The following is a 23,564-nucleotide window of genomic DNA, read 5'->3' as shown; positions in this document are numbered from 1 at the left end:
TTTCTTTCACTATGGTCTTAATTACTAATCAAAATACTGAGAGATCATGCAAAGTATGTGGCAAGGAAAATGGCGAACAATAGAGATATGCCTGTATTATCATACTACACCATTAAATCATGGACTAATAATGGTTTGTATATTTTACTTCTTCATAAAAAAATGGTTTTCTGGTAACTGGAGTGTAGACCCGATATCAAAATAATTATACAGCTGAAAAGCACATTCAAAAAAGCCTCTTCGTCCTTGCCATATATATGCCATATGTCATAAATTAAGGCTCTGTGCTTAACTTTAAAGAACATGTACTGAAAAGTTTTACGACCTGTCTATATAAAACAGCTAGTTGTTTTTGATGGCCCGAGAGGCCAAATATGCCGGCCGCCATGTATTGTAGAACACGTGTTTCATAAAAAGAACTACGATTCCGGCAATAACACTTCAAGCCCGTAGAGGCAGCGCCTTAGTTCATATTAGTTATGTCCTGCTTCTAGGTGGTCAGTCGACTTGAGAGAACGACCCACATGCGTGGCGTTCATATAGTGGATCAATTTTAATCACGTTTTAATCAGATTTGATATTTAGAACAGACTATATCATTATTTTTGACTCACTATCAAGTATAAGGTCCTAATTCTCGATTTCACTGTTATATCAATACCGGAAGTTCATTAAAAAAATATTGTTGCGCTTGAACTAATAATGGCGACATAAGGTATTAATTTAGAACGGTCGTGATCCACTAGATATACACGTAACCTCACGTCAAGCTACCTTGACACACAAATGTTGTTTGTACAAGCGGTTCCGGGGGGGGGGGGGCACTAAGTTTACTTGTAATTTCGATTTCAATTAAGGAGAAAAAAGACAAAAAGTAATAAAACACGTCCAAACTGCACCATTTCGTACTAGAAATTGTTAATAATTTCTTAGGGGAGTACTACCCTCTCTCAACACTTTAAACCAATAATTTTCGGTTCTGAGGGTGGGGCGCAAGTCAAAAGGATATGTCCCTTAGTTACGCCCCCTCCAACAACGAATCCTGGATCCGCCCCTAGTTGTGCTTTAAGATATCAACGTCACGAATCATTGTTTGAACGGGTTGCTGACACTTCTTGTGACTATTGAACATGGCATAATGGTAGTTTTACCATGATGTAGGAGAGGCTATATTTCAAAATATCTTAAGATTATGTACTTTCTTATCAGCGCCCTATGTGAATGAGTTGATTCATTGATGAAACATCGAGAACATCCTTTTTTATAAATCACGTGTGAGCTGTGTTAGCAACACAGACATATGGCTCAAGACCACAGTTATCTGCCCCCCCCCCCCGTTGACCGCCCCCGTTGACCGGATGTGAATACAGAAAAAAAGAGTGCTTGTGTTCAAGTATCAATATTTTATTAAAATTGAATGAAAAAGAAGCAAAAAATGTTCTTTTTTGCAAAGAACTTGACTGAATTTGACACTCTATTGCAGAAATTGATAGTTTTCAATGTAAATATTGGAAAAATCATAGCTTGTGGAAGTCTGAAAATTAGTTGTTTGTAGCCGATTGACTCCCTGGCGGAAGAGTTATGTATTTGAACTCAATTTTGACAGTCGGGTAAATGGTCAACATGGTGTTTTCTTGTGATTATATTTTGTGTCTTGAATTGTTCTAGAGATGCCATGTCCTTGTTTTTCAATTTGTGTGTGTATAAAGTCAAAAGCCAGGTTAGTGTCTATATGAAACATATAGTAAAAATAACTGTGGTCTCACGTCATATGGGCAAAAACAACATAAAAAACTTACAAACTTTAAGCAAACCTTTTCATCACCACCGGCACGTTGTTTGCAGTATATATGAAGTGATTATCTTAGCAAACTTAAAACAACCTCGTTTTACGTTTATCCAGAAGTCGACTAGAGATTTATGAAAATATTTGTTGTTTATTTAACAATTTTGAGCACAAAAAAAACAAAAACAATTATAACATGTTGTCACGGCAAGTACAAAATAATGGCATGTAAATAACAGAATAGAAACCATTATGCAATTAATCACAATGAAAATGATGATGGGAATATGTAACAATGGTTATATCACAAATGTAAAATGTACATTAACATCAAACACACGAACGATAAACTTATTTGAGATGAACCACTTCCGTCGGATGTATCATTGTTCTTTGTAATTTGACCAGCAGTCGTCTGTTCAGTAGAAGTGGCCTTGGTTGTGATCGTGGTTGTGGTTGTGATCGTGGTTGTGGTTGGGACTGGGGTTGTGGTTGGGATTGGAGTTGGTTCCACAGTTGGAGCTTTGGAGCCCACTGGAAACAAACAGGAAGTACCGTTGTACGTGACCTTGTCAAACCTGTCGGACATCTGCTTGATGCTGGTCATCACTTGCGCCATGGAGGCTGCGTCAAGGGCCTTCTGTACGGGAGAGCAGCCGTCCGCGGCCTCGGCCAACGGCACCGCCTCGCATCCACGCACTATCACGTCCATGTGAACCTCCGCATCTGGCAAAAATGACAGAAGTTTAAAATACTAAAACAATATTTTAAAGTATTAATCTTCTGAGTGTCGGTGTTCGCGCCTCGTAAATATATTGCACTAGTCAATTGTAACCACGGTCCCCTAGGTCCAAGGAATAGCCTGGACTTTTGGTCCAGCCAAAGGTAAAATCATCACCCTTCGGGCACAAACTGCTGGTAAAATGCCCGCCAAATGTACCCCCACCCCCGCATACCTAGGTATGGCCCATTTCCAGCAACATGTATTTTCGACGCAAATCTGAACCACCGCATTTACTCGGCACTGCAGGGCCACTTAGAAAATAAAAACACGGCCCACTTCCCCTGCTATCCCCGGTATACCCCCGGACCTTTTGGAGGGGCGTGGTTACAACTGACTGGTGCATATGTAGGAGTTAAACTCCTTCGGTTTGGTAGGCGGCATCCAATGGTAACAAGTGCTGCTGTAAATTTAAAAAGAGGCTACCTCAGTAGACGACCACTAGACTGGTTTATAGTAGTATGCATTTATAAAAAAAACAGGCTTGGACTCGGCTCGTTGATTGTGTATATGCATACAAAAACCTCAAAACCGGCATAGTGTTTGACTACAGACCTCTTTTTAATCTACCGATACAATTGTTTATAATCATTAACGGCTACCAACATAAATGTACGGCAGACTTGGAAAAAATACTTACAAAATGTAATTTATATACTTTTGAGCACCACTATTAAAAGTATTTGGAAATGTGGAACTCGGAAAGTAAGAAATATTTTTCTGAACGCAGAGTTTTTATATTCGTTTACCACTAGTTTTAGAGGGGATAGGGGTGGGGGGTCACATATCTTTTGCCGAGTTTATTGCGTGTGGTCATGATATTCGTTATTATGCGACACCTTGCACAATTATAATTAAACTATTAATATCAGTGAATCACGAAAACAGCATTCTGATTTGTTAAAGCGATGGTTGCAAGTCATCATGACGCTCATATATAAGCGATTTATGAAAACCACTTAAACCCATAGTTAAGTGATTTTGCGTCAATTAAAATAAGCTACGTCTTCATTCATTCCAAGTAAAAGATGAATCTACTATCAAAACCTCACGTTGTTGCAATAAACAGATAGGTTTTTAATAGATAATATATTTAAATAGACCACATCATACGTATATATGAAGCAAAGTGGTATTTGAAGTCAACAAATTGAATTTTACAAGGAGGCAACACTGTTTACAACGCAGACCATTGTTTTGTTGCTCATAAGAGCGAGGAAAGTTATCAATAACATAGAATCCGTGTTCGATGCATCTTAATATGCCTGCATGTGCAAACACATGGCTAATGTTCATTGGGTTTAACCAATTTTAAAGAACGGAAAAAAGTGTTGCTAAATTCATACGTTATCTTCTTAAGAGCGTTTTTAATATGTTTGTTATTACAATTGACTATGCAAATTTGTTCATGAAAAATAACATAATCAACGTCTATCTTCGGTTGTTCTTCAGCATACCTTGCGTTTATTTTTAACCAAGAGACGACCCAAACTGAAGTTTGTGATTTTTACCTGGTATGGCGCCTGTCATTCCAACGGCGTGGACGCTGAAAGCGACGTCGTGACATTTGTTGATTGTGCCGGGGAAGGCGGCCGAACAGGTGCTGGGCGGGACAGTGTTGTTCGCACATGCGCGGTTTGTTAGGTTCATGGAGTTCAGTATGGTTGTCATCATTTGCGTGGCGAATGCGGGCATGTTCTTGGTCTGCATGCCGATATGGAAGCACTCAGAGCAACCTGTAACCATCAAGTAATAATAAAGACACTATTCAAGCAACTTAAGTACTGAATTCATTCATTAGCATTACTGACTTTAATTAAAATTTATCGCCTATTATATGCAAAGAATTTTAGGTCGAACTGAAAACACGATGATATGCTTTACTGACGGTTCGTTAAGCTTCTCTCTGACTTCAAAAACGTTAAAGGCCTAGTTTAAGGTGTGGTTGGCATGACAATTCCCTGCTGTGCATCTCATGCTAATAGCATTGATGTAACAGTAGGTGCCAATTTCCTGTGTATTCGTTTCTCAAGGCCATTTAGGGTCCATTTAATGAAACCTCCAAATCTACACAGCAGGATATTTCGATAGGAGATCTGATAAGACAATTAGGCAATTACATTAATATCAATGGACAGAGGTTGTGTACAATACACGTTTGATTTTGTTTGTTTTTGTTTTGTTTGCTGTTGTTGTTTTTTTGTGTGTGTGTTGTTGTTTTTTTTTGGGGGGGGGGGAGGGGGGCGGGGCGGGAGAAACTTATAGAAGGATTAAACTAGGTCTTTAAGTGTTATACTATTTATTATAAGGGCAAATAAATCGTACCATGAGCATAGGTCGACATGGACACCGCTGTAGGTTCAGGGGCAGCGGTGGTGCTTGCGGCAACAGGAGCAGCGGTAGTGTTTGCGGCAACAGGAGCAGCGGTGGTGTTTGCGGCAACATGAACAGCGGTGGTGCTTGCCGCGAGAGAAGAACCTGTTGTGGGTCTTTGCGTTGTGTTTGGGACCTCTGTGACGTGGGGTTCGGGGTGATAGTTTCTGAACCATTGGCGCTTGTGAAGCACTGCTCCCCGGTGTAGTTGACAGTGTTGAGGCGCGATGTCATCCGAGCGAGGGCGGCCCCAAGTTCAGGGTTAGTGGCACCCATGTCATCCACATCCATGCACGTGTCCGGCTCCGCCACCGGACGCTCTGCGCAGCTCCGCGACACGACATCCACAGTCATACCAGCGGCTACGTATAGATATTTTAATATTTAAATACGAACCATAAGAAGTTCGAAGTAAGTCACCTAAATTTGCTTTTAAGGCTGATTGATGTTCTTTCTCCATGTCTGACATCATTTAAATGGATTGTTTACAATCCCACAGAGCTAAACAGTAACCATAACATATAGTACATTACAGTAAACAGTATACCATGGATGTTATATGTTAGGACCCTACCTGCTAAAACTCGTTGAACCTAGAGTGTGTGTTTTTTTCGACACTAGATAAAAACAACTCCGGTTTTCAGAGTTCCAGATGTTTTTAATCATTTGTATTGATTACAATTGAAAAGCGTTTTTCATATTTTATGTTCAATATATAGAAATGCGCAAATCTCTTTTATGTTTTGACTGGACTTACAAAACAACAACAACAACAACATTAAATCTTACTTACGATTTCTAACATTTTGAGACCGTTTCCCTAAACGTAGATATTTGTTCAATTGCCTTTACAAAACTATCAAGAATTTCAATTTTTTGTACTTACTCGGTAGGGCGGTTGAGAAACCGACCCCAATCACTTTGAAGACGAAGGTCTCACACTTGGAGCGGTTACCGGCCCCGGGGGCGGGACAGGGGTCGGGCAGCAGGGTGTTATACTGGCACGCGGGGTTAGAGAGGTTGAGGGAGGCAAGCACTCCGCCGATAATGCTCTTGTACATAGATGGCATGTTAGTGAACGTGTAGCCCATGTGCATACACTGGGGGCATTCTGTAGGCGAGGCAGATAGAGTGGTGGAATTAGTGAAAAGAAATTCAGAAACTATTTAGTAAATAAGAACGCAATAATTAAGTACTTTTAAATTTATAACAAGAGAAAAACAAAATTGTGAACAAAATAAGTTAAATAACAAAGGAACTAACGAACGAACGGACGAACACACAAGTAAACGACAATAAATAAATAAATAAATAAATAAATAAATAAATAAATAAATAAATAAATAAATAAATAAATAAATAAATAAATAAAAGAAATTTATATGATATGTACGTACGTATGTTCTCACTGCTGACAGAACTTAATGCAAACACAGATGCAAACATGATGCTATACACTCGAATATCCATTTTAACTTATAACGTATAACGTGCTTTGGTTTTAAAAATAATCAATCCAGAACTCCTCGAATTGTCTTAAGTCCGCTTGTCTTAAGTATACAGTGTAAACTGTTGTTTTCCTACTTCAACTCTCCTTATATATACATCTATCAACACACAGCGGTCATGGTGATTTCTAAATCACAGGTCTAAGAAACGGTGTTGCACCTTGATTTTGAATACGTAGCATTGCGAAAGGTAACGTTGACGGAACAAGCCATGCGTGGATGTAAACACTGACAGTTGATAGTTGCGTAACAAGCGATAAGCCGGGGAATTTCACCCAGCCTTACTGTAGGTAGATTGTCTATTATCACGTAACCCTGCCGGGGATTGGCTTTTATTGTTTCCCAATCGTAGAATGACTTGTATCATATTAATCTGTCGGGGATTGTCTATAACAACGTCACCCTGTTGGAAAATTGCTTTTACCATGTCACCCTGTCGGGGAATAGCCTTTACAATCTTACCCTGTTGGAAAATTGCTTTTACCATATTACCCTGTTGGAAAATTGCTTTTACCATGTTACCCTGTCGGGGAATAGCTTTTACCATGTTACCCTGTCGGGGAATAGCTTTTACCATGATACCCTGTCGGGGAATAGCCTTTACCATGTTACCATGTCGGGGAATGGTTTTTACCACGTTAGCCTGTCGGGAATGGCTGTTTAGATGTAAGTATTTGGGGAAACGGCTTTTACCACGTTGGCCTGTCGGGGGAACGGCTTTTACCACTTTATCCTGTCGGGAACGGCTTTTACCACGTAAGCATGTCGGGGAATGTCTTTTACCACGTTCGCCTGAGGAAAATTGACTTTACCACGTTCTCCTGTCGGGGAACGGCTATTACCATGTGAGCTTGTGGGGGGAATGGGTTTTACCACTTTAACCTGTCGGGAAAGGCTTTTACTACGTTCGTCTGTCGTGGGGATGGCTTTTGCGACGTAAACCGGTGAGGAACGTCTTTTACCATGTTAGACTGTCGGGGAACTGCTTATACCAGGTAACCCTGTCGGTGAATGGCTTTTACCACATTTGCCAGTCGGGGAATAGTTTTTACCACGTAACCCTGTCGGGAAGTGGTCTTTACCACTTAACCCTGTCGGGGAATAGTCTTTACCACGTAACCCTGTCGGGGAATGGCTTTTACCACGTTTGCCTGTCGGGGAAAAGTTTTTACCACGTAACCCTGTCGGGGAATAGTTTTTACCACGTTTGCCTGTCGGGGAATGGCTTTTACCACGTTTGCCTGTCGGGGAAAAGTTTTTACCACGTAACCCTGTTGGGGAATAGTTTTTACCACGTTTGCCTGTCGGGAATAGTTTTTACCACGTAATCCTGTCGGGGAATAGTTTTTACCACGTTTGCCTGTCGGGGAATAGTTTTTACCACGTAACCCTGTCGGGGAATAGTTTTTACCACGTTTGCCTGTCGGGGAATAGTTTTTACCACGTAATCCTGTCGGGGAATAGTTTTTACCACGTAACCCTGTCGGGGAATAGTTTTTACCACGTTTGTCTGTCGGAGAAAAGTTTTTACCACGTAATCCTGTCGGGGAATAATTTTTACCACGTAATCCTGTCGGGGAATAGTTTTTACCACGTTTGCCTGTCGGGGAAAAGTTTTTACCACGTAACCCTGTCGGGGAATAGTTTTTACCACGTTTGCCTGTCGGGGAATAGTTTTTACCACGTTTGCCTGTCGGGGAAAAGTTTTTACCACGTAAACCTGTCAGGAAAAGTTTTTACCACGTAACCCTGTCGGGGAATAGTTTTTACCACGTAACCCTGTCGGGGAATAGTTTTTACCACGTAACCCTGTCGGGGAATAGTCTTTACCACGTAACTCTGTCGGGGAATAGTTTTTACCACGTTTGCCTGTCGCGGAATAGTTTTTACCACGTAACCCTGTCGGGGAATGGCTTTTAACACGTTTGCCTATCGGGAAATGGCTTTTAACACGTTTGCCTGTCGGGGAATGGCTTTTAACACGGTTGCCTGTCAGGGAATGGCTTTTACCACGTTAACCTGTCGGGGAATGGTCTTTACCATGTCACCTTGTCGGTGAACGAATTTTACCATGTTAACCTGTCGAAGAATGGTTTTAACTATGTTTTTTTTTCGGGGAACGGCTTTTACCATGTCAGCCAGAATGGTATTTACCATATTACCCTGTCGAGTAATGGCTTTTACTATGTTACCTGTCGGGGGACTGGCTATTAGCATGTTTGCCTGTCGGGGAATGGTCTTCACCATGTTACCATGTCGGAGAATGGTATTTTCCATATAACCCTGTCGAGTAATGGCTTTATCTATGTTACCTGTCGGGGACTGGCTATTAGCATGTTTGTCTGTCGGGGAAGGGTCTTTACCATGTTACCTTGTCGGGAAGTAGCTTTTACCAAGTTACCCTGTCGGAGGATGGCTTTTACCGTACTCGTCTTTCGAGGAATGTCTTGTATTATATTGTTGGCATTATCAGTTGTTTTAATCATTTTAACCTTTCGGGCAATGCCCTTTCCATGTTACCGTGCCAATGTATGGCTTTCATATGGTGGAATAAATTTAATCAAGTTACCCCGTCCAAAAATAGTTTTCATGTTAATCTACATGTATACATAAGTGAGATATACGAGCGTGTTTACTTTCCTGAAATGCATTGCGAAATGTTAATCGTAAATATCCTTTCAGAGGCAGGTAGAGATTTCTTAAACAAATGTATCTGTGTATCACCGGTGGGGGGTAGTAAGGGGGGGGGGGGGGTCGGTTTCGTATACCATCGATTGATATATTAAAGGCCTAAGATTTGTTTGTTTTACTCTTTCTTAAGATTGAATGCATCTTTTTTGGCACCAGTTAGAGCTCTGACGTTCATGTTTAAGTGTTTTTTACTGAGGCTGAAATGACTAACGTTTTGGCCCAGGTTTAAGACAGGGTTTTGGTGGCCGTTTGAGTTGAGACATTCCCTCTATGAGTAATACCAATATCTATTCCGTTGGTTCTTTCTTTAACTATTCCCAATCTGGGTTAAAAAGATAAACAAAGTTTGTTTGTTTTTTAATTTATTAATAAATAAGTCCTTTTAGAACGCTATAATACGCCATGTGCTGGACTTCATACGAAGCATAACAGCATTTTATACTTAGCACAACAACGTCCAATGTGCCGCACAATAAACAACATGCAGAGGTAACATTAACAGTTTTATTACAGTTTTTCACTTCCATGAACAAGCAAGTAACTCTAAGTCTTTAAACTTAGGTTAACATACACATAAAAATAAATCACAACATGTACATATAGAGTCAAACCCCGTTGGCTCGAACTCGCACGGACCGGCGAAAATACCTCGAGCCTCGGAAAATTTGAACCAAGCGGGAACGTTTACATTCAGTTAAAAGAAATCGGCCCCGTACATCTAGTTCGAGCAAACGAGGATTTCGAGCCAAGCGATTTCGATCAAACGGGTTTCGACTGTACAGAGATTACAGGCCTTTAGCAGCTTCTCATGAAAGCAACTGGTGAAACTTAAGTATACATGTATTAATAATAGAGAATACATTTATTTTAGAATTCGGTAAAAAGTTAATTCAATTTTACCATTAAGAAATACACTCAGTTTGGTGGTTATGTTTATGTACATTGTCAACAGGATACAGGTACTTGCACAACCATTGTGAAACTCCTTAATACTCTTGATTGAGTGGCTGACACAATAACTAATCACCAAAAATACTTTGTTACAATTTAAATAGTAAACAGCAATTATAAATGATACACGTCTGAAAATAGTACGCCATAACTACATTCAGTCTTGCCCACAAAACAATGGAATGCAGGATATTTCGTCACAGTGTGGTTTGGGTATATGTGTATACCATTTACCATAGTGACTAAGTCTCCCAATGCACAAACATCTTGGAATATAAAATCCATCAGAATACAACCATTTGTCCAATGATTAAGAATTTAAGTTTAAATATTGAGAGAATGTCCCAAATTAAATTGATACTTCTAAATCTCACCAACGGCTTACCTAACAACTATATACATAAGCTTATAAATATATATACTATAAACCACTCAGAAATATCGTCGTACAATAGGTGCATTGATAAATTGTTCCCAGTGGTCCCCATTGTTCTACATACTTTTCAATTTCACTTCAATATTTTCCAGTGACACTCTTATTCAAAATCAACACATGTATAACAAACATAGATTTTGAGTGATAAAAACATACTAAATAATGCATTTATGGAAAATATTTATTACCGATAACAAGTTCGTAACCGTGTATTTAACAGCTGAAAATGCAAAAATATTAAATAATTGGTGAATGCTAAAAGATTTACTCTGGCGTAAGGTAGTCTCATAAGGTAGAAATACTGCTTTATGCTCATTTTTTCAAACTAAACTCAGTATCCTTCCTAAGAACCATTGCTTTCAACATTTATTCATCTTTTTTTGGAATATTAAAGCAATATCATTAATCGTGTTAAATCTTATTTGGGAGTAAGAGTGCATCTTTTAAGTGATTTTTTTTACAAGATTGAGAAAAGTAATCCTGTTAAATGTTGGGTTGGGCCTCTTATATGTCTTAAATGTAACAATCTTGCTGTATTGACATTTCAGGTGAACAAAATCATTAATCATAGCTAGTTACAGGGCACAAGAATGAAGCAAATGAATATTAATAAATCTTAGGAGAAAAAGTTTCAATGCAGTTTAATACCTAAAGTGACAGCTGAAAATTAAATGTTAATTTTGAGGCGAGAAAGTGACAGTCAAGAAAATTGAACAATTAACACGTTTTGCCATAATGAAGTTTGTTCATTATGTAAAATGTCAAATATTTAACAGGTGTATTAATTCAACAAGTTTATATACTTTTATATATAAAGTCAATGAATATTAAGAAAAACAAAGGACAGGACAGAACACACTTGTAGAAGGTACATACATACCGGTAGTCTTATACTGCCATTGCAAAAGTCTACAATTTCATAATTTTCATTTTTTTAAGAAACCTGTTGTAAATGTAGCGCAGCATATGCAGTATTGTCACATTCTAGTGTTGGTAATACAAGCTGTACATGCACGGCATTCTATTTTTATTTCAATTACATAACTGATTTAAAGTAGAAGCCTTAAAATATCAACATTTATATACATTTCCTGTATAATGTAAGATTTCAGTAAACAAGTTTTTTTACTAATGACTTGCAACACTTTTCTTCGGGTAAAGTTTTACACCTACCTCAAATTTTATCAAAAGAACTTTAATACCAGGCGTGTAGCTGACTGTATGTAAAAACGCAGTTGCATATTGAAATTTTGACAGGTCGAAGTTTTTATTATTCCAAAACCCCCAAATCTGAAATAAAAACTAAAGTGGGGTAGGGGGTGAAGGGGTTAATATGCTGTCAGGCATCGATCTGCACAATCCCAAATTCGCCCTAGCTACGCGCCTGACTACTAAAGCATTTGACAAAATTTGAATCAAAACCCACTGTAATTGAACACAAGGAGAGATTTCTAAAATTATAGAACACTGATATAAATACACATGCTAAATTGTTGTACAATATCATGCTTATCATCCTCAAAGCTGTACTCTCATAATTTGACAGTTTTGACCTTTTTTATATTTTGGGGGTCAGAATCAGTTCATTTTGGCATCAGTGTCTTCAATTCAGTCATATAAGATAACTCACAGTAGAACAGATATATGAATATATGAAAACTGCAATCTGCTCTTTTGTAAGCAGTCTAACGTCACTGGTTTCCAAACAATTATGAAAAAAAAGGCTCATTCTAAGAAAAAATAAAATAAATGTCAAAACAATCAACCTGTGAGAGTGCAGCTTTAAATAAAGCTTTTTATTCAGAAGAACATAATGGCAACAGCTACACATACATGGACAGTTTAAAGCAAACATTTGAAGAAGGTGAATAATGCCAAACATTTCCTGACAAAATCACATTCTGTAATCCTCTTGAGCACAGAGTCTAAAATAAATATAACTTATAACTTAAGAAGAGTTAACATCACTTTTTCACCGCACTGAATTCGCTGGATGGCGAAAAGGACGGGGGGAAGCAGGACGGAGCAAAGTGAGACAGAGTGGATTTTTGATCAGTGCTGGTTTGGGGGAAATGATTGTCCAGTCAATGAGAAAGATGCTCCTTCCATGCAGAAGTCTGCACCGAGGTTTGTTACTGTGATTCCGACACTGAGGTCCACTGTCCGGCCTTCCTTCTCCTGCAAGAGACAAGCAGTTTAGTATGTTATAGAATAGTGATATATAAAAGCGCAAGGGGCTGACCACAAGTGCATGCCTCCTCACAGCAATATAATTTTAACTTATAATATATTGTTAGTAGTTGAGGGGCGGACCACAAGTGCATGCCTCCTCACAGCTAAATTTTGTAAGTTGTTGAGGGGCAGACCACAAGTGCATGCCTCCTCACAGCTAAATTGTGTAAGTTGTTGAGGGCGGACCATAAGTGCATGCATCCTCATAGCTAAATTTGGTAAGTTGTTGAGGGGTGGACCACAAGTACATGCCTCCTCACAGCTATATTTTGCTAGTTGTTGAGGGGCGGACCACAAGTGCATGCATCCTCACAGCTTTATCTTGTTAGTAGTTGAGGGGCGGACCACAAGTGCATGCATCCTCACAGCTTTATCTTGTTAGTAGTTGAGGGGCGGACCACAAGTGCATGCCTCCTCACAGCTATATGTTGTTAGTAGTTGAGGGGCGGACCACAAGTGCATGCCTCCTCACAGCTTTATCTTGTAGTAGTTGAGGGGCGGACCACAAGTGCATGCCTCCTCACAGCTTTATCTTGTTAGTAGTTGAGGGGCGGACCACAAGTGCATGCCTCCTCACAGCTTTATCTTGTTAGTAGTTGAGGGGCGGACCACAAGTGCATGCCTCCTCACAGCTTTATCTTGTTAGTAGTTGAGGGGCGGACCACAAGTGCATGCCTCCTCACAGCTTTATCTTGTTAGTAGTTGAGGGGCGGACCACAAGTGCATGCCTCCTCACAGCTTTATCTTGTTAGTAGTTGAGGGGCGAACCACAAGTGCATGCCTCCTCACAGCTTTATCTTGTTAGTAGTTGAGGGGCGGACCACAAGTGCATGCCTCCTCACAGCTTTATCTTGTTAGTAGTTGAGGGGCGGAGCACAAGTGCATGCCTCCTCACAGCTTTATCTTGTTAGTAGTTGAGGGGCGGACCACAAGTGCATGCCTCCTCACAGCTTTATCTTGTTAGTTGTTGAGGGGCGGACCACAAGTGCATGCCTCCTCACAGCTTTATCTTGTTAGTTGTTGAGGGGCGGACCACAAGTGCATGCCTCCTCACAGCTTTATCTTGTTAGTTGTTGAGGGGCGGACCACAAGTGCATGCCTCCTCACAGCTTTATCTTGTTAGTAGTTGAGGGGCGGACCACAAGTGCATGCCTCCTCACAGCTTTATCTTGTTAGTAGTTGAGGGGCGGACCACAAGTGCATGCCTCCTCACAGCTATATCTTGTTAGTTGTTGAGGGGCGGACCACAAGTGCATGCCTCCTCACAGCTATATCTTGTTAGTAGTTGAGGGGCGGACCACAAGTGCATGCCTCCTCACAGCTTTATCTTGTTAGTAGTTGAGGGGCGGACCACAAGTGCATGCCTCCTCACAGCTTTATCTTGTTAGTAGTTGAGGGGCGGACCACAAGTGCATGCCTCCTCACAGCTTTATCTTGTTAGTAGTTGAGGGGCGGACCACAAGTGCATGCCTCCCACAGCTTTATCTTGTTAGTAGTTGAGGGGCGGACCACAAGTGCATGCCTCCTCACAGCTTTATCTTGTTAGTAGTTGAGGGGCGGACCACAAGTGCATGCCTCCTCACAGCTTTATCTTGTTAGTAGTTGAGGGGCGGACCACAAGTGCATGCCTCCTCACAGCTTTATCTTGTTAGTAGTTGAGGGGCGGACCACAAGTGCATGCCTCCTCACAGCTTTATCTTGTTAGTAGTTGAGGGGCGGACCACAAGTGCATGCCTCCTCACAGCTTTATCTTGTTAGTAGTTGAGGGGCGGACCACAAGTGCATGCCTCCTCACAGCTTTATCTTGTTAGAAGTTGAGGGGCGGACCACAAGTGCATGCCTCCTCACAGCTTTATCTTGTTAGAAGTTGAGGGGCGGACCACAAGTGCATGCCTCCTCACAGCTTTATCTTGTTAGAAGTTGAGGGGCGGACCACAAGTGCATGCCTCCTCACAGCTATATCTTGTTAGTTGTTGAGGGGCGGACCACAAGTGCATGCCTCCTCACAGCTTTATCTTGTTAGTTGTTGAGGGGCGGACCACAAGTGCATGCCTCCTCACAGCTTTATCTTGTTAGTAGTTGAGGGGCGGACCACAAGTGCATGCCTCCTCACAGCTATATCTTGTTAGTTGTTGAGGGGCGGACCACAAGTGCATGCCTCCTCACAGCTTTATCTTGTTAGTAGTTGAGGGGCGGACCACAAGTGCATGCCTCCTCACAGCTTTATCTTGTTAGTTGTTGAGGGGCGGACCACAAGTGCATGCCTCCTCACAGCTTTATCTTGTTAGTTGTTGAGGGGCGGACCACAAGTGCATGCCTCCTCACAGCTTTATCTTGTTAGTAGTTGAGGGGCGGACCACAAGTGCATGCCTCCTCACAGCTTTATCTTGTTAGTAGTTGAGGGCGGACCACAAGTGCATGCCTCCTCACAGCTTTATCTTGTTAGTAGTTGAGGGGCGGACCACAAGTGCATGCCTCCTCACAGCTTTATCTTGTTAGTAGTTGAGGGGCGGACCACAAGTGCATGCCTCCTCACAGCTTTATCTTGTTAGTTGTTGAGGGGCGGACCACAAGTGCATGCCTCCTCACAGCTTTATCTTGTTTGTAGTTGAGGGGCGGACCACAAGTGCATGCCTCCTCACAGCTATATCTTGTTAGTTGTTGAGGGGCGGACCACAAGTGCATGCCTCCTCACAGCTTTATCTTGTTAGTTGTTGAGGGGCGGACCACAAGTGCATGCCTCCTCACAGCTTTATCTTGTTAGTAGTTGAGGGGCGGACCACAAGTGCATGCCTCCTCACAGCTTTATCTTGTTAGTTGTTGAGGGGCGGACCACAAGTGCATGCCTCCTCACAGCTTTATCTTGTTAGTAGTTGAGGGGCGGACCACAAGTGCATGCCTCCTCACAGCTTTATCTTGTTAGTTGTTGAGGGGCGGACCACAAGTGCATGCCTCCTCACAGCTTTATCTTGTTAGTAGTTGAGGGGCGGACCACAAGTGCATGCCTCCTCACAGCTTTATCTTGTTAGTTGTTGAGGGGCGGACCACAAGTGCATGCCTCCTCACAGCTTTATCTTGTTAGTTGTTGAGGGGCGGACCACAAGTGCATGCCTCCTCACAGCTTTATCTTGTTAGTTGTTGAGGGGCGGACCACAAGTGCATGCCTCCTCACAGCTTTATCTTGTTAGTAGTTGAGGGGCGGACCACAAGTGCATGCCTCCTCACAGCTTTATCTTGTTAGTTGTTGAGGGGCGGACCACAAGTGCATGCCTCCTCACAGCTTTATCTTGTTAGTAGTTGAGGGGCGGACCACAAGTGCATGCCTCCTCACAGCTTTATCTTGTTAGTAGTTGAGGGGCGGACCACAAGTGCATGCCTCCTCACAGCTTTATCTTGTTAGTTGTTGAGGGGCGGACCACAAGTGCATGCCTCCTCACAGCTTTATCTTGTTAGTAGTTGAGGGGCGGACCACAAGTGCATGCCTCCTCACAGCTTTATCTTGTTAGTAGTTGAGGGGCGGACCACAAGTGCATGCCTCCTCACAGCTATATGTTGTTAGTTGTTGAGGGGCGGACCACAAGTGCATGCCTCCTCACAGCTTTATCTTGTTAGTAGTTGAGGGGCATAACTCAGTAAATATTTTACTGGATTCAGAGTGATACACATAATGCATATTGTCACATGCATTGTCAAGATTGCAGGTGGGCAAAGATGTATGTAATACATGTAACTTTCACCGCTTCAAAGTCATATAAAGCAAACATTCTTTTCACAATATCAGCCATAAAAATTATCAAAGTGAAGGTAAGAACAAATGAGCCTTTCTTTCAGATTCAATGTGAAATTGTCTTATATGAAGCACTTTAGATCTGAAATTACACAAACTGTTTAAACTGAGTCTAAACAATTTAAATATTTATAAGACCATACTTTTGAAAAATTTCCTTTTCTTTTCTAGGTTATACAATCGATCATTTTTACAACCATTAAGAATAGAAACTACAACCTTTACTATGAATTTGTTATAATTAAGTCTTGACTCTTCTACTTTTTAGTAGGGATGCAAGCCAATAATCGATATTCGATCGAACCTTTGGTATTCGAATGTCAAAATCGGTATTCGAATATTCTTTTTTATATATTTTTTTAATAAATAAAAAATAAACCTTTTTGCTACCACTGTCATGTTGTGTATAATTTTCGTTTCCCTTGTTTTTACAACGAATGTTCCCTAAGTGTCGGAGGCGTGAATGTGATGACAATACAAACACGCATCATATGTCAATAAGGGACATATCGTAGGGGACTATAATCAGTCACCGTAAGTTAACGAAAACTGGCTATTATACAAGTGACATCGAAGTGTTCTCTAGGCTGCCGATTAAGCGGTGCATCGCCGTGATGATATGAATGACATCTGCTAGTAATGTGCTATTAACTGTTTTCCATATTTCGATATAACGTTCATGCTATGAAATGTAACTGTATAGAATAGAGCCTTAGGAAAAATTTCCTGTATTGTTATTCAACAGATGAATCAAAATTCACGGTTATTTTCGTTTTATTATTTACCGGTAACTAGTTCCTGAGTTGGTTTGAATTTTTTATAGTTAAATTTAGTAGAGGTCAATCTCAGAACGAGGCTGTTTGTCCTACAGAACAACCCTCTGTTGGCGCATCACATTTTTCAACCTGGAATTTACGATCTTCGCTTTGTTTACAAATTTGAATTCAGAGGAATTGAAAATTATTTGAAGTTAAAATTGCTTTTGCATGATCAAATTCTATTGCTTTTTGTTCAATTTGTTTTTTAAAAAATGGGGATTTTCAGATGCTTATTTTAGGATCAAGATCCTTTGCGTGTACTGGCTACAACAAAGAATGATGAAAAGGCCTCGGCTATTACTATAGCGAAAACTAGTCTTCTACACTGCTAAAAGATTCATTTTGGTAATCGAATATACGAATATTCGATCGAAAGAATTTCCAAATATTCGAAAGGAATCAAGTTTGCCATTCGTTTGCATCCCTACTTTTTAGTGTTTGGTAATTAATTGACCACAAATCTAAAATGAACAGGGTAAGTTCCAAATAACAAAATCTTACCGCTTTAAAATCTAGGAACATTTCTTTGAAAGACATGAAATCTGTGAAGGTGTGGAGCATCTCAAATATTTCTCCATCTAGCTCATCCTTCCTCTCCCTGCAAAATATTTAACATTGACATAAGCTCAAATTGCTACAAAACACTTAACAAAAGCTCAAATTGCCACAAAACACTTAACACAAGTTCAAATTGCCACAAAACATTTAACATTGCCATGAGCTCCAACTGCCATGAAACATTTAACATTGACATGAGCTCAAATTGCCACAAATCATTAAACATTGACATAAGCTCAAATTGCCACAAAATATGTCTTACAGCTAATAATATAGGAAACAACACCAAGCTGAGGCATATCTTGTCACTAGTGTTTGTTCTATAATTAACTCAATAATCATTAAAGCCAGAGTTATGGACCTTCCTAAACATTTGCATATTGTCACTGGCAACACATTCATGGAAACTGAACATTTGGATGAACAAGCATGAACATTTTTCAAGATGCTCTGCTATATAGAATTAAACATTTAAGCAAACGTGCGGTTGTGCTAATACAGACCACTAGTTACATGTGTGTAAAGTTTCAAGGGAATATCTTGAATGTTGAGTCATGGCAAAATTTATGGTGGAAGATGACAAGAACATCCCGGTGAAAATAATGGTGCAATAGTGGCAATCAATGCATATATCCTATCATCCCTTTTTTATTTTCAAAATTTCGGTATCTTAATATCTATTTGCAAAACTATGACGTATATTTGTCAGTTTTATTATTTTGTAAGTAAACATTTTAATTTGTGACAATAAATGAAATTCTTGATCATAGGATATTTTGTACAAATGTTGATTAGATCCCCCACCAACGCCAACCCCAGTTGTGAAATATCAAGGTAACTTACATGATCTGTCTGGAGAACTCGCTCATACAGAAGTCAGGAAGCCGTTTTCCCAACTCTTCTTCTAAATAGTGTTCTACTAGACTAACCTGCAAACCACAATTGAAATATCAAACAAACACAGTAAATCTTCACCGTAGCATGTATAATGAATTAATGTTTTTGTCTTGCATTATGATTAAATAGTTTACTCTGCAGCAAAAAGTATAGTGTAAAAAAAACAAGAGCTGTCACAGAGACAGCGCGCTCGACTATTCTACCGCTTTTCAGTGTAAGGATTGAAAAGTTTTGACAAAACATGCATGGATCACTGTTAGATTAGATTTCAATGCAATACATGATGTGCAGAGATATTAAAATAATGTGGTTACATGCAAAATTATAACCAGAATTTTTAAGTGTAATAATAAAGGGCCATTATTTGCAAAACACAGTTATCTAACTTGATTATTCAATTAGGTTGGTTGGTTGAATACCATTGTATAAAGTCTCAATGCAAAATTATATAATATGAAAAATAGAGTTATCTTACTTGATTAAATAAGAAGGGGCCTGTGTGTAAAGTTTCAATGCAATACATGAGGTATTTGCTGAAGCATTGACTTAAAGTGGTTACATGCAAAGCCTTAACCAGAATTTCTATGTTGAATAAAAAGGGGCCATTATTTGAATTTAATGCCAACTAGAGTTATCTTACTTGGTTATTTAAGTAGATTGGATGATTGAGTACCATTGTATCAAGTCTCAATGCAATACCTCAAGTAGTTGCTGAGATATTAACCTATGTGTGCTTGCACACAAAACCTTAACCAGAATTTCTAAGTCAAATAATAAAGGCCTATTTATTGCATTAAATGCAAACTAGAGTTATCTAACTGGTCAATTGAGTAGGTTGGATGGTTGAGTACCATTGTATCAAGTCTCAATGCAATACCTCAAGTAGTTGCTGAGATATTAACCTATGTGTGCTTGCACGCAAAACCTTAACCAGAATTTCTAAGTCAAATAATAAAGGCCTATTATTGGCATTAAATGCAAAGTAGAGGTATCAATCTTGGTTAATTAAGTATGTTTGATGGTTGAGTACCATTGTATAAAGTCTCAATGCAATACCTCAAGTAGTTGCTGAGATATTAACCTATGTGTGCTTGCACGCAAAACCTTAACCAAGGGGTGACGTTTGGGTGAGTAGTATAGCTCTCCTTATTCTTTGAATGGTCGAGCTAAAAATGATCTATAAATGCTTACTAGGTATTCTGTATTCAGGTTAATTTCAATTTGAAACTTCATATTACACAAATTTAACTTGAAATATCATCATATCATGCAAACTTACATATTCTTTATGAATATCTGTGTATATAAACTTATTTTCTTCTGAGTCATCAAATTCATTGTAGTATTTTTCTAAGAAATCATGCTGCATGGTTTGAAACTCTTCCTCTGGAAATAAATAAAAGAAAATTGAACACTTCTATAAATTAGAAGCAAGAAAGATTTATAGATTTAGTCTTTAAGCATCTTTTTCCAGAAAAATATTATGCTAAACAGAACCTAAAAAAAATGAAACAATAGCAATTTAAGGTTGATGAAAACTTTAATATAGTTTAAGTATCTGTAAATCTTACCCATTATAATATCTTCTATATTTCCTATGACTAAGTCAAACTTTGTGTCTGTTATGCTTGAGCTGCAGAAAAATACAAAGCTTTTATAAGCAAAACATATGTATCAAATATGAAAATATCTTTGGCAAAACCTAATAATAGCCTAGTTTTATTATGTAGCAAAACAAGAGAACCATAAGCACATCTATGCCACTGCCTGTCTGGTGCCTTTTCAATCAAACAAGGGTAATCACTCAGCACATATTAAATCCAGTAGTATGGGCCTTGTTACAAGGCCTGTGTACAAGGTTTCATGTGGATGTCTTGAAATGCTATCAAGTGACATAATTTGACAATTATTATAGGCAGCATTATTGGCCTTGCTACAATGTACAATGTGTGTATTGTCACTGGTCAAATGTGAACAAACTCAAGTTTCTTTTGAATATCATGAATACCTTTTAGTTATAGCCATGCATACATGCCATATTTCTGATAGGCTTCCCATTGAATTTTGGTCTGAATTCCAGGGGATTTTGATATTACACCAGGGGATTTTTACGCTGCGAAATTTAGAGCAGTATGTACATTCATGATATTAGAATAAATACTTAAAAACACACTAATTACAATGACTTAGTCATCATGTTCCTTCATTGAATTTCACACTCATAATATTATGGATGCTTTCCACTGTCAACCATAAGCTAGTTTAAAAAAAGAAAAGAATTTAATTTCCAGGGGATATGGATCCCCAGACGGGGTACCAGGGGATGAGTCAGAATTCCAGGGGATTTTGGGGGGTATGGCATGTATGGCCACAGTTGCGAAGCCAAAGGTTTTAAGTATTTGCATGCAAACAATAACAATGACACTAAGTCATAAAATATATATCTGTAACGCTTGTCAAACAGACTTGTAAGTTAACAAGAGCCGTCTTAAGACAGCTCGCTGGACTACGCCGCTTTGACTTAGAATACAATTATGATGTAATAATACCAAGTTTGGTCTCTTTATGTCAAACCTAACTAAAATTATTCGATACATAAGGGGACTTTGATGCTGCACTCCCACAAGCCCGCCCAAACAATGATGCAAGTCATTCAAATAACTTGATTTCTCATAATGAAAATGTGGTTAAGAATATACAAATATGCCTTCAAAGGAAATTAAAAAAATCAAAAAAATCAAGGGCCATAATTTGTATTTAGGCTTAAAACGAAGTTATGTTTCTTGTTGTAAGATGGTCGCAAATAATTTAGAATTTTATTAAGTGCATTTAATGAACGGTATAGAAGTTTTTTTATTAAAATTCCACATGCCCTTAACTTTTACTTGCCTAAAACTTTGACCTAAGTCAATCAGGAGCCATAACTTGTATTAAGGATATGCAGTTATGTAACCTCATTAGGTGATGGTCCTGAACAATTGTGTGTGCGAAGTATTAAGTCAATTGAATTAAGGGTAGAGAAGTTATTAAACAATATCCCAACCTGCCCGAAAACTTTAACCTAAGTTCCATAGACAATCACGGGCCATAATTTGTATAAAAGATAATATGGAGTTATCTAACCTCATTATGTGATGGCTCTGAACATCTGTGTGAAGTATTAAGTCAATTGAATGAATGGTTTTGGAGTTTTAAATGAAAATCCCAACTTGCCCTAAAACTTTAACCGGACGTTGACGCCGACGCTGGGTCGAGTAGTATAGCCCACCTATTCTTCGAATAGTCAAGCTAAAAAGAAATTGATGCATATCTGCCCGATATTTAAAATAGATAATACATCCCCAAAACAAAAGTATTATGAGCATTTAAAACTTCTGGAAAATGCTAAATGCACTCATAATCATTGAAATGGATTATTGAAGTCTACAATAACAATTGAATAGATAAACAATATCATGTCTAGTGATATACAAATATTCTAGATATCTATACAGTAGTTGTACATAACATTATAAATGCAGACATAGTTCAAACCTGGATGTGGCAAGATCCTCTTCCTCAAACAGATCCAGGTCTTCAGTTTCCATGGCATCTGAAAGATAGATAAACACTCACTGCACTCAAGACTACAAAACTCTTGGTTACCAGTTACTGAGACAGACATATAATTTGAATATTGCTGCTCATGAATATATTTTAATCACTGAGAGAAAATAAGTATGCCCATTTGCCCTTGGTTACCAGACATGACTTGTCTTTTCATAAACTCATATTTTTTAAACATTCAAAACAATAATTTGGACACAAAATCAAATAAAACATGAGAAATCATGAAGATCTTGACACTCACTTGTGACAGTTTTGTAAAAAGGCACTTTTAGACAAAAAATAAGAGTTTGTGTCATTGTTGACAAGATTAAAAAATATAAATCTTATAATGTTTTACTCCTGAATATTTGATTTAGAAAACAAAACAGAAAACACTCACATGGTACACACAACGCAGCCATTTTTCCTTTATACAGTATCAAGCAAAATCTGAGAAATAGTGATTTGAAATGCAAGTTATTTGTTTTATGGTCAAGTTCCTACTCAAGTTCGAACAAGTAAGAGCTCAATGCAGTAACTTCCCTTTATGAAACTCTTATTATAGACCTGGTACATACATGTACCTAGTGGTGTGAAAAACAATTGAATGACAGTGCAATGGTGCCGAAATCCTTGCAATTCAATGCCTGTCAGACGTGATTTGAACAGATTGTAAACTGTTTTTTTATTTCAATTTAGAGCATTGTCACCACAGACTTTTGAAATATTAATGGAATTTATGAAACTGGAAGAAAGATAGATAACTGCAATGTTTACATCGGTACATTTAAAATAAGTAAATTTAACCTTTTTCATGCATAAGCTTAATGATGAAGCAAATTAAAAAAAATCAAAGTAATCTGTGCTATGGTTTTCCATACAATAAGATAATCAGAGGTCAATTTAACATGAAATTACCATTTTGATTTGTATTCGCGTTGCTGTCGCTAAAGTTGGACGCCATTTTTAAACAGGAAGTGTTCTTCAAATTTGGAGGTTTGAAATGTCAAAACATACTTTGTCTGGTAAATACAAGTGTATACTAAAACTTGGCAGGTGTGCTTTAAAGTCAGAAATGCAGTGTTAAAAACACAGATGACCTTCATGAGCCTCAAATGTCTAGAATAAATAATATTGTTTGGCTTCTTAAATATATTC

General features: G+C 38.8%; 2 protein-coding genes across 4 annotated transcripts; both read right to left on the bottom strand.

The window, feature by feature from the left end:
- Positions 1-4,085: 4,085 nt before the first annotated feature.
- On the bottom strand, positions 4,086-6,624 carry LOC128242971 (uncharacterized). The gene is made up of 4 exons (XM_052960428.1): positions 6,338-6,624; positions 5,827-6,051; positions 4,893-5,302; positions 4,086-4,303 (listed from the first exon to the last, which is right to left on the bottom strand). Exons 1-4 carry the CDS (start codon positions 6,408-6,410, stop codon positions 4,238-4,240), a joined length of 774 nt encoding a protein of 257 aa, XP_052816388.1. The 5' UTR covers positions 6,411-6,624; the 3' UTR covers positions 4,086-4,237.
- Positions 6,625-9,629: 3,005 nt separating this feature from the next.
- Positions 9,630-23,405, bottom strand: LOC128242972 (ADP-ribosylation factor-like protein 2-binding protein). Of its 3 annotated transcripts, XM_052960432.1 has the most exons (8): positions 23,325-23,370; positions 22,807-22,856; positions 22,353-22,410; positions 20,390-20,451; positions 20,098-20,204; positions 18,765-18,850; positions 17,865-17,961; positions 9,630-12,704 (listed from the first exon to the last, which is right to left on the bottom strand). In XM_052960432.1, the coding sequence occupies exons 2-8, from the start codon at positions 22,826-22,828 to the stop codon at positions 12,579-12,581; spliced, it is 558 nt and encodes a 185-aa protein (XP_052816392.1). In that variant the 5' UTR covers positions 22,829-22,856; positions 23,325-23,370; the 3' UTR covers positions 9,630-12,578. The 3 variants fall into 3 exon arrangements, with proteins under 3 accessions (XP_052816392.1, XP_052816390.1, XP_052816391.1); XM_052960430.1 differs by lacking the exon at positions 22,807-22,856 and having other exon boundaries at positions 23,325-23,405; XM_052960431.1 differs by lacking the exon at positions 23,325-23,370 and having other exon boundaries at positions 22,807-23,059.
- Between the last annotated feature and the right edge of the window lie 159 nt (positions 23,406-23,564).

Source organism: Mya arenaria, chromosome 8 (genome assembly GCF_026914265.1).
Source record: "Mya arenaria isolate MELC-2E11 chromosome 8, ASM2691426v1".
NCBI lineage: Eukaryota > Metazoa > Mollusca > Bivalvia > Myida > Myidae > Mya > Mya arenaria.
The sequence above is the reverse complement of the archived record's forward strand: the minus strand, read 5'-3'. Positions and strand labels throughout refer to the sequence as shown.

Excerpts from the sequence above, each read along its gene's own strand:
- LOC128242972 (XM_052960430.1), bottom strand. The coding sequence starts at position 23,370 with ATGGCGTCCAACTTTAGCGACAGCAACGCGAATACAAATCAAAATG. Across the intron at positions 20,452-22,352 it reads GAGGATCTTGCCACATCCAG|CTCAAGCATAACAGACACAA; the intron begins GTTTGAACTATG and ends ATTTTTCTGCAG. Across the intron at positions 12,705-17,864 it reads TGTTCCTAGATTTTAAAGCG|GAGAAGGAAGGCCGGACAGT; the intron begins GTAAGATTTTGT and ends TGTCTCTTGCAG.
- LOC128242971 (XM_052960428.1), bottom strand. The coding sequence starts at position 6,410 with ATGGATATTCGAGTGTATAGCATCATGTTTGCATCTGTGTTTGCATTA. Across the intron at positions 6,052-6,337 it reads TGTCAGCAGTGAGAACATAC|AATGCCCCCAGTGTATGCAC; the intron begins GTACGTACATAT and ends CCTCGCCTACAG. Across the intron at positions 5,303-5,826 it reads TTTCTCAACCGCCCTACCGA|CCGCTGGTATGACTGTGGAT; the intron begins GTAAGTACAAAA and ends ATCTATACGTAG.